The sequence below is a fragment of the Ipomoea triloba genome, chromosome 10 (assembly GCF_003576645.1).
Source record: "Ipomoea triloba cultivar NCNSP0323 chromosome 10, ASM357664v1".
Lineage (NCBI taxonomy): Eukaryota > Viridiplantae > Streptophyta > Magnoliopsida > Solanales > Convolvulaceae > Ipomoea > Ipomoea triloba.
This window is the reverse complement of record NC_044925.1, coordinates 2,459,250-2,473,253: the sequence shown is the minus strand read 5'-3', so window position 1 is coordinate 2,473,253 and position 14,004 is coordinate 2,459,250. Positions and strand designations below refer to the sequence as shown.

General features: G+C 33.9%; 1 protein-coding gene across 1 annotated transcript; it reads right to left on the bottom strand.

Moving 5' to 3' along the window:
* Positions 1 to 1,438: 1,438 nt before the first annotated feature.
* Positions 1,439 to 5,122, bottom strand: LOC116032791. Its single transcript, XM_031275509.1, has 4 exons — positions 4,898 to 5,122; positions 3,070 to 4,217; positions 1,946 to 2,833; positions 1,439 to 1,857 (listed from the first exon to the last, which is right to left on the bottom strand). Exons 2-4 carry the CDS (start codon positions 4,120 to 4,122, stop codon positions 1,816 to 1,818), a joined length of 1,983 nt encoding a protein of 660 aa, XP_031131369.1. The 5' UTR covers positions 4,123 to 4,217; positions 4,898 to 5,122; the 3' UTR covers positions 1,439 to 1,815.
* Positions 5,123 to 14,004: the final 8,882 nt, after the last annotated feature.

The following is a 14,004-nucleotide window of genomic DNA, read 5'->3' as shown; positions in this document are numbered from 1 at the left end:
GGGGTTCGGAAGTGCATAACTCGAGGCCCACAATGATGGGCCTTGGCTTAGTCTCGCGGGCCCACTACATGGGCCTCGACTTAATCTTGTGGCCCTCTGCGAATTTAGCCCAATTTGGTTGGGATTTCCTTGTATAAAAGGCCATTGTCTTAGCATTACAAGACACCTGGATCATACCCTGTCTAAAACAATTATTGTAATAGCACTACACACTTCTTGTATTCGTCCTAGCGCAAATTATCAATATAATTTGTCTCCGTGACTTATGGTATTATCATTTTGCTATTACATTTTCATATCAGTTATTCGTTCTTAATTATTGGATTTAATAATTCGGGACACCCCAGTTAATTAAATCCATTGGTATCTAATTAATAAGCTAAGCTATTCATTTCATTTCTTTACTGCATGTGTTATATATAGATTCTCTTTTAAAATTACTGTTTTATTGTAATTATGAAAATAATAATTACTTTAATATGTCTAAATCTCCTTATGGATCCACAATGCCAAATGCCCGTTGTGTTTTTCGGCCCAATCCATATTACCATACCGTCCATCTAACGCATGCAATTTTTCCCTGTAGTGCACATTGACGGGGACATAAGTGTTCAAATTTCACTGGAAGCATGGTTGTAATTATTTATTTTACATATTAATGTAATATATTTGTAGTAAAAAATAATTAATTTTAAATATTTATAAAGTAATATATGAGTTAGAATATAAATATAATGATGTGACAGTAATGATGTCAGCACCATGTAAGCTAAGTTAATTGCAATACTTCTTCTCCCAAGCACCGTTAATTGTATCCATATTACTTTAATCATTACGTAAAACGAAGTATATGTGTGTATTGTATACTAAGACTGTATTCTATTGTATTTTTAATTATTTTTTATTATAAGCCAACACGCCATTCAATTGGGCGTTTTTAGTCATGATAAGTAATTTTTCCTTTGTATACCAACTCATACTCTCCCCGTTTGGGGACAATTTATATTGTGGACATTATACAATACACAAAATTTAACTTTATAATATACAGAATTTATGTCTCTCAATTCTAAATTTCTGACCACTTTTAGTCGTTCAACCAAACGTCACCTTAAATTAGCAGGTACACATGTTTGGCCAGAAAACTCACTACAAGGACTAAAAGTATCAAGAAATTCAAAGTCGATGGACTAACGATAGATAGAAATGCCATAAAAACCGACGAACCAAAAGTAGAAAACTCACACTTTTACATCTTTCTTCATTAACCACTTGATGGAGCAATGCATAGTTTTAGTTCTTTAGGTGCTCAAGTGGATTGTATAAGCATACAGATTTTTAGGTGTTAGAAACATAATAATATTTGAATGAATCAAATTGCAATTTTGTTCCATAGCTTCTAGACTTTGTGAAGGAAACCGGAGAACAAGAAGCCATATGCCATATAACTGACAAAGACAATAAAAGATAAACAAACACCTCCTATTCATTTCAAGGAAGTTTACATGTTCCATATGTAAGTAGAAATCTACAGTGAGAAAACCCAGATTTTTTTCTCAGCTCGCTACAACATCATTCGAAGAATTCATAAACTTCAGCTATAAATTATGCACTCGACAAATAAAAACTTGTTCCTGGTGTATATCCTCACTAAAAAAGATCAAGAGGGAAAAACCAGGGGCAAAAAAAAAAAAATGAAGAAGGTTGGATACCTCGTGTATAGAGAGACTGGACTATACAGGAGCGAGATGCTCCACATAACTGTAAATGAATCGAAGTAAACATGCTCAAATCCTTGAGGTTGGCATTCGGCTTCTAAACTCTTTTTTGCTGACGAGAACTGTGAGGAACAAGTTCCTGTTCAAATGGGAAATGGTAGCCCGGTCAAATAAATGCGGTTACTCAAACATGAACTTCTATTAAAAGGAAAAAGAAGTTAAATTACCTCAGAATAGCGGGTGTGATCGTGATGTAAATTCGAAGATTTCACAATCGTCTCCCATTTGGTAGCAGTCTTGGTAGCATTTGATCTCGGTTTCTGTTGATTCTGCAAAGGAACAGAAGGTAGTGTACGCCAAAGCCACGATTCAGAAGGCGACTTGGGTAAGGGCGGGGGTAATGGAGATTCTGAGGAGTTATCTTCATTGCCCGTATTGGTGCACACAATTGCCAATTCTGACGAACCGAATTGTTGATTGGAGTCTGAATTTAGTTTCGAAGCATCCTTCTTCTCTGTAAGGCCTCTGAGCTTCGATACACACGTGGTAGAAGCTAGCACCTTCTCAGCCAACTCCAAAGATTCGGGGTTGAATTTTCGTCTCACATCTACGACATTCTGGCCTTTGACATGCTGAGTGCAAGATTTAGCAGCTCGGTTTTCTTCAACTCGTATGTTTCTTATTAGTTTCTTTAGATTCTCATTAGAGCCAGTAACAGCACTCTTGGGCTTCGAAGATGCCAAATCAGAACGTGGAATTTCTACATTGTTAACCGAATCTACATATACCGTTTTCTCATCAACACTACCTTGTGAATCCGAGGCTATCTTACCTGTGCTCTTTCTAGGAGTATCTTGAACATAACCACTGGCTTTCTCGACTTCCCTAGGTACTCCTAGAAACCTAGCACCTTCGTTAAACGGTGATCGTGGAGCAACATTTCGGTAGGGAGATATTGCACCACTTCGGGAGTTCCTGTGTGGAGACAGTCCATCTGATCTGTATAAATCCCCGTAACCAGGCAGCTGGTTAGACACCCTTTTGTTATCAGCAACTTTATACAGCTCCCCCGATAGGGGATGAAATCTTTTGTTGTACATGGCCTCACAAACTTGCTGCACAGATACAGGAATTTAGTAAAAGTTTTCAATTAACTTTTTGAGAAAAGAAATTATATCAAACAGTTATCAGCTAACAGCTAATTTACCAAACACCTTTCTACAATCATCTAATGTTATCAACTAATCAAACCTTCTAACCCCATTAGCTAACAGCCATTTACCAAACAGGGCCAGGAATTTAGTAATGGTTAATAACATTAAGAAGCGGGGGGGAGTGTTAAGATTTCTACCTTGTCAAGAGGTCCACTATATGCTTTTCGGGGCATATTAAGGGGTCCACTGTAACCATTTCTGGTTAGCCTTTTTATGTCTTTAGCTGGCGGTGGAGGTGTAGGTGCGGGTGAAGGAGCTCGTGATCTACTTCTCATTCCCGGCAAAGGACTTAGAAGGCACAAAGAGTTCTTTACACAAAGCCGGGGGAAGAGCTTCCAAGATAAACCCGACCGCTTGTGTTGTTTCTCAGTCACGTTTTCGTCCATTTCATCTTCACTTTCACTAGCAATGTTCTCTGTATACTTACTATAATGTGATATAATGTGAGGCTCGTATTTCTGGATAGGCAGAGGCTTTTTTTCGACCGGGGAAACCTTCTTCACCGGGGGCTTAGGTTGCTCAGCTACTACGAGTTCCTTCTTTGGAACATACTGAGGCGTCTCCAAAACCACGGCCTTCGCTGCAGGCAAAAACCGGCTCATCATAAAGTCTCGTGTCTGCACATCGACAGAAAAGGCTCCAGACGGTTTTACATCTAGGCCTTGGTAGCCACTCAAGCCACTTATACTGCAGTTCAACGACAAAGATTCACTCGGGGATAGCGTGTCGATTGCATCGGAATAAGCATCATCCCCGCTTTCCCCATCGGATTCCCCTTTTGTGTACATGCTCTCGACCAAGCTATCCAACAAAGCTGCATGATCATTCCAGGGCTGAGCATTGTAAATATTCTGGCTACGAGGCCTTTCGCCCGAATAGAATCTTATACTATCCCGCATCCTTCCTGGAGGCAGCTTTGGCGTAGTCGAAGGCTCCTCATAGGCATACGTTTTCCTCTCGTTCTCAGCTTTCCGCCTCCCGGGAGTTTGCTCCCACACAAATGGAACTGCAGCCGGTTTAGTCACCTCGCCCATATCCCGCTTACACTTTAGCACAGGCAGAGATTGCAGCCTGTTCGGGGGCGCCTTCCCAATCGTCTTCCTAATCACTTCCTCGGGTTGAGACACAATCGACGACATTCTCCTCACTGATATAAGCGGGGCATTGAAATTCAGCTGCTTCTTCTCCATTATGCCTCAAAGATATCACTTTCTCCTACACCCTTCCCCACTGATTTGTTTTGCCAATTCAAAATTACACACAAATTTGCCCCTATTACCAGAAACTGCAAACAAGAAACCCAGAAACCAAAATGTTGAAATCAAGAACAGGACACTAAAATACCAAGCATGGTCACTAAGTAAAGTATAGGGAAAACAAATTTTCACTATTTAACTACAAAAGGGTAAATCTTGAGCTTTATAAATAGGTAAAATTCTAGGGTTCTAATGGGCAATAGATCTCATTCATAGGATGACTATACCAATTACCAACACACATATATATGCAGAACAGTCATAAGTATTACTTAGTAAATCAGAAATGTAAATCACAAGCATGACTCCAAGAGAATATAAAAAGGTAAAAAAAAAAAAAAAAACAAAATGAGAAGAAACGATTATTCTTGGAACAACCAAAGTACTAAGATATGATGAATGAGTAGGGCAAAAGTAATGGAAATTGAAGAAAAAAATTTACTTGCTAAATTAACTGCACCACCAGAAATGCTGAGCAGCCAGCTACAACCATAATTGAGGTTATTAACTAACACACATAACTCAAACCAAACATTCAACAACAAAGTTTGATAAAATTGTGGTAAAGAAACAATCTTGAACCAAAAACACAATGTGGGTGCCAAGAATTGAGCAGGAAATAAAAAATCAAGAAATGCCCTTTCCAAGAAACACAAAACCCATCAATGGACACCCAAAGAAAAGAAGAAATGAAGCCATTTTTTCATACCTGTGTGAAAGAGAAGGTATGAAAGAGAACAGAGAGAGAGAGAGAGAGAGAGAGATTGCAGGCTCTTAGTGAATTCTTGCCTTGATTGAAGCCACTAAAGAAGGGAAGGAAACCACTGCAGAGAGAGAGAGAGGGAGAGAGAGAGAGAGAGAAAAGGTTTGGTTAGGGCAGTTGGTTGTGTACTTTAGAGCAGAGTGGTGAGTGGACAATAAACATAGAACAGTGGTGTGGTGTAGGGACTATACAAGCAAGCAAGGGTAATGTACAAACCGTTGAATATTAGAATAATGAATTTATGGGAGCTGACAGTTATAGCCAAACACCCTTAATTTCGCGGCAATTTATTTGATGATGATGGGGAAGAAGAATTGGACCACTCTTATCTTCAGAAGTCTTCTGCACCCATATTTGCACATCTCCACATGCCATCCCTCTCCTGCCCACTCTTGCCCACATACGCAAAATCCCTCATCGATAGACCCTCAAGCTTCGATCTAACAAGGTTATGGAAGGATAAATCATGGTGATTCAGTGATTCATTAAATGAAATCTGTATGTGGTGTTCACAAAAAGTTACTATACAAGAAGATCTCACGCAGCCGTTACTAGGACTCGATTTTATGTTCTTGTCTACAATTTATTATTCATGAATCAACTAAACTACTCATAGGGTCGCATGCCAATTCAATATGCCATCCCTCTCTACTCTTGCTACTTGCATTTCTAGACTTTGACTCCAAAGTTAAGCTGTACAAAACTCTGTTATAACACTTTGCTGAGTTGACACACAAACAAAAAATTAACCATAAAATCATTTTAAAAACATTAGGTATCCAAATGTCTACCTCAAACAACTAAAAATTTTCAAACTAAACTCCTAAAAAACGTTGTGTGTGTAGACACACTTACATTGAAACAAGTTATCAAGAAAAACCTAATAATCAATAACAACATTTCATTTTAAAAAATCTAACCGATCTTATGTAATTTGAAAGAAAAAATTCAATAGCATTCGGGTAATTTTTTCTACTTTAAAAGTACAATCTTTAAAGCTTAGAGTGTAATTTTTAACAGTATTTTTTGGATAAATTCTAAAACATAAACCCCAAAAAAAAATACTAAATTGTAAATACTAATTTTTGACTCCGTACATATATATATATATCACGAAAGATAAATATTTAATATGAAATTGATAACATTTAAATTTGTAAATATAATTGTCATGAGATATAAATATTAATGTTTTTTTCACTAATAAGCTATTTTTATTATATTGCCTCCACTGAGGCTCAAACATATGACATGTCCTATATGGGAGAGTAACTCCATGTGACTAAATCACAAGGTCATTGGCGATATTTAGGATAATTAATCTCGTTTGTTTTTTTTTTTTTGAGTTATTATAGGTTTGTAATGATATAATATTAATATGTGAACAATGTAATAATTATATTGTTGTATTTGTTGGACTGAGAAAAAGAACATTAAAAAGAACAAAGCTACTTTTTCCTTAGTTGTGGACAAATTAAAGGTGAAATAACACCCACATGCGATGGTGTTTTGGACACATTCAAAGGCGCCATTTGCGCCCACTCTCTAGTCTCTAAGCGCCAAATGTTTCTCTTTCTTTAACTTAAATTAAAGAACGCTCCGTCACCATATTACCATCATTTGGTATACCATATTTTAGATTTCACTTTATAAGCTGAATCTTTGTATTCAGCCATGATACATTTGTACAAGATTTGTTGAAAAATAATTGCTAAAATATAATGGACTGTGGGGCCATTTTAAGGCATTATTTAAAGTGGAAGCTGCTATTGATTTTAATTTCACGAAAATGAATATGGATTGTTCTAGGTCAATTTTAATTGTGTGAAGGTGGATTTCAACTTTAATGCTGTTTTTAGAATTACATTATTCTTTATTATTATTATTATTATCATGGATTTTTTTTTTTGAAAAAAATAGAGTTACATGTTATTATTATGATGCTATATATTGTGAGGGAATTACAAATATTGTGAGTTTTTTTTTTATTAGGGTTAGAAGGGGGGAACCCGGAAAAAGTGTCAAAGCTAGCTATGGATATCCGGCCCTATCATTCTCAATCAAAGTAATTATTTCATCTGGAGGATCACTCTTGTCTCTTGATGTGCATCCCTTTGGGGAAGTTCTTGAAGGTTCGTGCTAGTTGATCCGCTACTGTGTTTGACTCCCGGGGCACTGCCCTTATTCTCCAGGACTGTATGAACTTCAGCTCCTGTTTACATGTTCTGAGAACATTGTGCGTCGCTTGGCAGGTTCCTGAGCTGTTCAAGACTCCTTCAACTATTTCTCGAGAGTCTCCTTCAAATATAACATTTTGGAGCCTCATCTGTATGGCTAACGGTCAAATATGCTTTCTAACTATATATCAAAATGTAATTAGACCATCCCCGGCCTTAATTAGGCCGAGCCGGTGTGAACGGGGATTAGTCTGAGTATGGTACAAGTTTAAAGGTGTCTCCTACCGTTAAAGTTCTCTCAAAACACCTCGTGGCTTGACAAAAAAAAGCAATTAGACCCTCAAACTAAAAAAATATTTAATTTAACCTTTAAAGTGATTAAAGTTGTGCAATTAACATATTTAACATTTTACGAAAAGATAACTTGATAATTTTACTTGCATGGCATTTGAAAAGTTTGTAATACTATTGACTCTGTTATAGATAATTTCACAACCTACTAACCCATTGGGGATCAAACCTGTGACCTCTCACTCAAGAGGGTCATCATAGCTATGCCGCTTGACCACAATGCTTTTGGCAAAGTGAGAGTACTTCAGAGATGTAAATAACTTTAAATTTTCTTTTATTTTTCACTTTTAGTTCTCAATTTTTTTTAAAAAAATAATCACATACATTATAATGAGTATTAAAAATGTGTTAATTTTAATTGTTCTCACACCATTATAAATACGGTTACTTTAACTAGGAGAATCAAAACCCACCCCCTATCCAACCCCCAAATAATAATAAAACAATGGTCGAGAAAATAAAATTAGAATTAATTTTAGTTTTGATACAATCTTGAGAAGCTAGTAAAATTAAAAAAAAAAGTTGAGAAATAAAAATTAAATTAATTCCGATATATGATATAATAGGTCATGCCCGTTGGCCATTAGCTCTTAACCGATGAACATTGCAGGTAAAGAGAAAAGAGATAGAGACACAACAAACATAAGGAGAAGAGTGTTTCATTCAATTCAACATGTGTATGTTACAAATGACATATATATAATACAAATAATAACAGAAAGATATAATGGATACATAAATACATAAACGGTTACAACCGTTATATACTAAATAATAATGTCCACTACTTAATATTATTTATAACAGGATACTTATAAATTTGTTATAATTTCTAATTAAATTTATTATGATTATTTTAGGTTAAATTCATTAAAATCCATTAGCATAATTTATTACTCCGTTTTACATATTCTCAAATAACAATTATGAATTTCTATCATTAAAAATTAAACTTTAAAAAGGGAATTGGAATGAGTCTCGAGAAAATTTATTTTCATTCATGCAGACCAACATCCTCCGTCAAACAAAAACAAAGATTCCATTGATCCTCGTAACTTAAACTCCGCAATCAAATGTCCCTAATTTCTATAATTTTATATTCATTTCACACAATGAAGGGAAGTACAAAATTAGCATTGGGAAAGATGAAAATTGCTAGCTACATCTAGTAAACTATTTAAGATATATAACATTATCCTTTTAGGCATGTGAGTGAAGTGGGGAGGTTTTTTTAAAAAATATTTTCTTGTCAATTTTTATTTATTTTTTCTCAGAATTTTGTTCACACATACCAATCACATCACAACATGATTCATGAATAACATAACTTCAATTATTAGAATGATAACTACGTATCTTTCGTTTCAATTAAAAGTTTAATTTTGATGTATTAAATAGTATATGAACACAATTTTATAGATTCATACCTAATTAAATATTCATATTTGGTAAAATAGTTAGTCTATTATTAAATTTTGGTTTATTTGACTACTATTAGTTATTTGACTGTGTTAAAAAATCAATATAAATGTTTGATTAATCAACTTTTTATAACTCTAAAAGTTAGCTTATCAGCTAAAGTCTAGCTTATTTGACAGGTCAAACAACTAATATGAGTATTTGGTAAAAAAAATTGACTTTACTTATTGATGCCAATAAGCTGAAAATGAAAAGCTATGGCCCTGTTTGGCAAATAATCAGTCTATCAGCCAATTTTGGCTTATTTTATCACTATTAGTTGTTTGGTTAATAAGCTTTTTGTAACTCTAAAATACTAAAATTCAAAAGGCTACTCAAAGTAGCATTTTCAATTAGCTTTTTGAGAAAAAAATAATTATACCAAACAGCTATCAGCTAACAGCCAACCCAATCAGCCAACTTTTTACAATCAGCTATCAGCTTATTGTATTTTTATTTTAAAAGTCTAATTTACCCTAATTGTTGGTTATTGTGGTGTTTATATTTATTTAATTTTTATTCAAATTTACATTTTTAATATCATAAAAATCGCTTAGAGCCCGACATCTAAATTGACTCTTTGCCTGAGACACACACACACAAATTGTGTTAATCGTTATGTTGAATTATTATTAACTATGGAGTATTTCTTTATAATTATAACAATATTAATAATAACACAAAGAATAATATATAGTTAAAAATAATTAATAATAACACAACGATAACAATACATTATAAAAATAATTTAGGAGTTAATAAGTAAATAACACAATATATTTATGTTCTTATATGTCATTTCATATGTAATAAGCTAAAAGTAAACATCTAATTTACCAAACACTTTTCTATAATTAGCTGGTTAAAACAACTAACACAATCAGCTATCAACATCAACTATTAGCTAAATCAATATCTATCAGCTAATAGTCAATTGTCGAACACCCTCTATATATATTTGAAAACCCACCCCCGTTGTTGGCAAAGGCTAGTGGCAATATTCTTTGACGGACATCCATTGAGCTCTACATCTCGAATGTTCGTTGATGAACATCTAGTGGTGTTCTGTCAATAGAAATGATATCATCGTTGACGGTTCATGATTTTTTTTTAAAATTGAAATTAAAAAACAAATTGTACACATGCATAAGATATCTATCAGCTATCAACTAATAGCCAATTGCCAAACACCCTCTACCCATTGTTGTGAAAGGATAATAGCAATTTTCTTTGACGGACATCTATTAAGGTCTACATCTCAAATGTTCGTTGATGAACATTCAATGGTTATATGTCAATAGAAACGACTATTGATCATCGTCCACGGTTCGTGATTTAAAAAAAAAATTGAAATTGAAAAAAAAATTGTACACATGAATAAGATCCATGTAAGCATTAGGACGTGATGTGTTAGCTTAATTAGTCAGTACCACATGAGCAGTACGCTATTGAATAGGTAATATTAATGCTTAATTGCACTATTTTTTCCGTTCAAAAAGATCTTATTTGAGCTTTTGTGTTTTTCATTTTTTTTTAATACTACTGACTCTCATATATGATGTAGTATTTGTTCATAATTACTTTCAACCTACTGAAGCTCAAAGAGTGAATACCGCCTCCACTGAGACTCGAACGTATGACCTCCCATTTGACATTTTCTATATATTACACTCAACCATCAACAATATAATAGTGATATACCCGTGCTTTACTCTCTTTGGACAAAGTACCTATGATTGTCTAGATTTAATGAAGGCGGCTTGGCTGCCTTTGTCCATCTTGAATTGGACCTCTTTGAAGACCAAATCTCGAATGTCCATTGATGGGCAGCCAGTGGCTATCTATCAACAAAAACAACTATCAACCATCGTCAACTGCTTGTGGATGTATTTTGTTAAAAATAATNTACTCAAAGTAGCATTTTCAATTAGCTTTTTGAGAAAAAAATAATTATACCAAACAGCTATCAGCTAACAGCCAACCCAATCAGCCAACTTTTTACAATCAGCTATCAGCTTATTGTATTTTTATTTTAAAAGTCTAATTTACCCTAATTGTTGGTTATTGTGGTGTTTATATTTATTTAATTTTTATTCAAATTTACATTTTTAATATCATAAAAATCGCTTAGAGCCCGACATCTAAATTGACTCTTTGCCTGAGACACACACACACAAATTGTGTTAATCGTTATGTTGAATTATTATTAACTATGGAGTATTTCTTTATAATTATAACAATATTAATAATAACACAAAGAATAATATATAGTTAAAAATAATTAATAATAACACAACGATAACAATACATTATAAAAATAATTTAGGAGTTAATAAGTAAATAACACAATATATTTATGTTCTTATATGTCATTTCATATGTAATAAGCTAAAAGTAAACATCTAATTTACCAAACACTTTTCTATAATTAGCTGGTTAAAACAACTAACACAATCAGCTATCAACATCAACTATTAGCTAAATCAATATCTATCAGCTAATAGTCAATTGTCGAACACCCTCTATATATATTTGAAAACCCACCCCCGTTGTTGGCAAAGGCTAGTGGCAATATTCTTTGACGGACATCCATTGAGCTCTACATCTCGAATGTTCGTTGATGAACATCTAGTGGTGTTCTGTCAATAGAAATGATATCATCGTTGACGGTTCATGATTTTTTTTTAAAATTGAAATTAAAAAACAAATTGTACACATGCATAAGATATCTATCAGCTATCAACTAATAGCCAATTGCCAAACACCCTCTACCCATTGTTGTGAAAGGATAATAGCAATTTTCTTTGACGGACATCTATTAAGGTCTACATCTCAAATGTTCGTTGATGAACATTCAATGGTTATATGTCAATAGAAACGACTATTGATCATCGTCCACGGTTCGTGATTTAAAAAAAAAATTGAAATTGAAAAAAAAATTGTACACATGAATAAGATCCATGTAAGCATTAGGACGTGATGTGTTAGCTTAATTAGTCAGTACCACATGAGCAGTACGCTATTGAATAGGTAATATTAATGCTTAATTGCACTATTTTTTCCGTTCAAAAAGATCTTATTTGAGCTTTTGTGTTTTTCATTTTTTTTTAATACTACTGACTCTCATATATGATGTAGTATTTGTTCATAATTACTTTCAACCTACTGAAGCTCAAAGAGTGAATACCGCCTCCACTGAGACTCGAACGTATGACCTCCCATTTGACATTTTCTATATATTACACTCAACCATCAACAATATAATAGTGATATACCCGTGCTTTACTCTCTTTGGACAAAGTACCTATGATTGTCTAGATTTAATGAAGGCGGCTTGGCTGCCTTTGTCCATCTTGAATTGGACCTCTTTGAAGACCAAATCTCGAATGTCCATTGATGGGCAGCCAGTGGCTATCTATCAACAAAAACAACTATCAACCATCGTCAACTGCTTGTGGATGTATTTTGTTAAAAATAATTGAAATTTAAAAATAAAAAAGTGCACACATAAGATCCACATAAGTGGCGTGACGTGTTAACTTAGTCAACACCACATAAAGGTAAATTACTGAATATGTAATATTAAAGCCTAATTGCACTATTTTGACAATTCAAGAATCTTATTAGAACTTTTTTAACTTTGAAATAAAACACATTTGCACTATTTATTACACTTAGGGTTGTTCTAATTGACACATTTTCTATATATTATACTCAACAATAACAATATACCAGCGTTTTACTCTCTTTAGAGTAGAAGATCGACTATTGTCTCAAAATTTATTACACTTTTTAACAGAACTTCTTGTTAATTTAAACAATTTAAAAAAGCAACCAACTGTTGTCGAAGTCCAGTGGCTATTTTTGTTGACGAGCATCTATTGGTTGTCTATCAATGGAAAAAGTAGCCATGATTGTCTAGATTTAATGAAGGCGGCTTGGTCGCCTTTATCCGTCTTGATTTAGACCTCTTTGAATTGAAGACCAAATCTCGAATGTCCGCTAATGGACAGCCAATGGTTATCTATCAACAGAAACAACTAGCGACCATCGTCAACCGCTAGTGGATGTTTTTTGTTAAAAATAATTGAAACTTAAAAATAAAAAAGTGCACACATAAGATGCACATGAGCATTATGATGTGACATGTTAACTTAGTCAACACCACATAAAGGTAAATTACTGAATATGTAATATTAAAGCCTAATTGTATTATTTTGTCAGTTCAAAAATCTTATTGGAACTTTTTTAACTTCGGAAACATTTTTGCACTATTTATTACACTTAGGGCTGGTCTAATCAACACTTTTTCTATACATTTATACTCAACAATAACAATATACAAGCGTTTTACTCTCTTCAAAAGAAAAAATGAACTACTTGTCTCAAAACTTATTACACTTCCTAACAAAACTTCATTTGATTGATTTCAATTCAATCACGTCTTTTGAGTACACCTTTTTATCTAATAAGAAACTCTTAGTGCAAATTACACTCTCCATTCTTTAAAATTGTGAGCATTTCTGCAGACCAAACCCTCACCCACTCCTTAATAGCCTCAACTAATTGCCAAAAAGAAATGAATGGGAAAAATAATTAAAAAGCTTTTTTCCCCTCACATGCGAGCAGTGTTCCATAGATTGCATATGATGGCATTTGAAATGGTGGTGGTCTGTCTGCCATTATTGACTCTTTCAATCAATCAAAGGAATTGTTTTCACTCCTAAAACAAAATTATGGAAAGATGCCTTCACCTCTGGGCCACATACAAAGGTAGGGATTCATAACATTAAAAGCATTATTGAACAGACAAAAGTGTTGTCACCTTCACTTATGTTAGCCCAACACATACGGAGGTGCCGTGTGTACAATAAACCATAAATAAAACAATATAAAAAAACATAAACTTTGACTCAGAAACCGTCATTACCTGAAAATACATTATTGATGAAGTTCGCCTTGTGATCCTACAAGCTTACAATCATTATATCATGGACCATGGTTAACTTATAATGTGGATCACTGATTTAAGGTTCATTTTTAATGTATTGATCGAATGTTCGTTTT

Bases quoted from the DNA above. Each gene is read 5' to 3' on its own strand.
- LOC116032791 (XM_031275509.1), bottom strand. From the start codon at position 4,122: ATGGAGAAGAAGCAGCTGAATTTCAATGCCCCGCTTATATCAGTGAGG. The intron at 2,834-3,069 runs GTAGAAATCTTA...GTATCTGTGCAG, and splicing joins ATAGTGGACCTCTTGACAAG to CAAGTTTGTGAGGCCATGTA. The intron at 1,858-1,945 runs GTAATTTAACTT...CCATTTGAACAG, and splicing joins ATCACACCCGCTATTCTGAG to GAACTTGTTCCTCACAGTTC.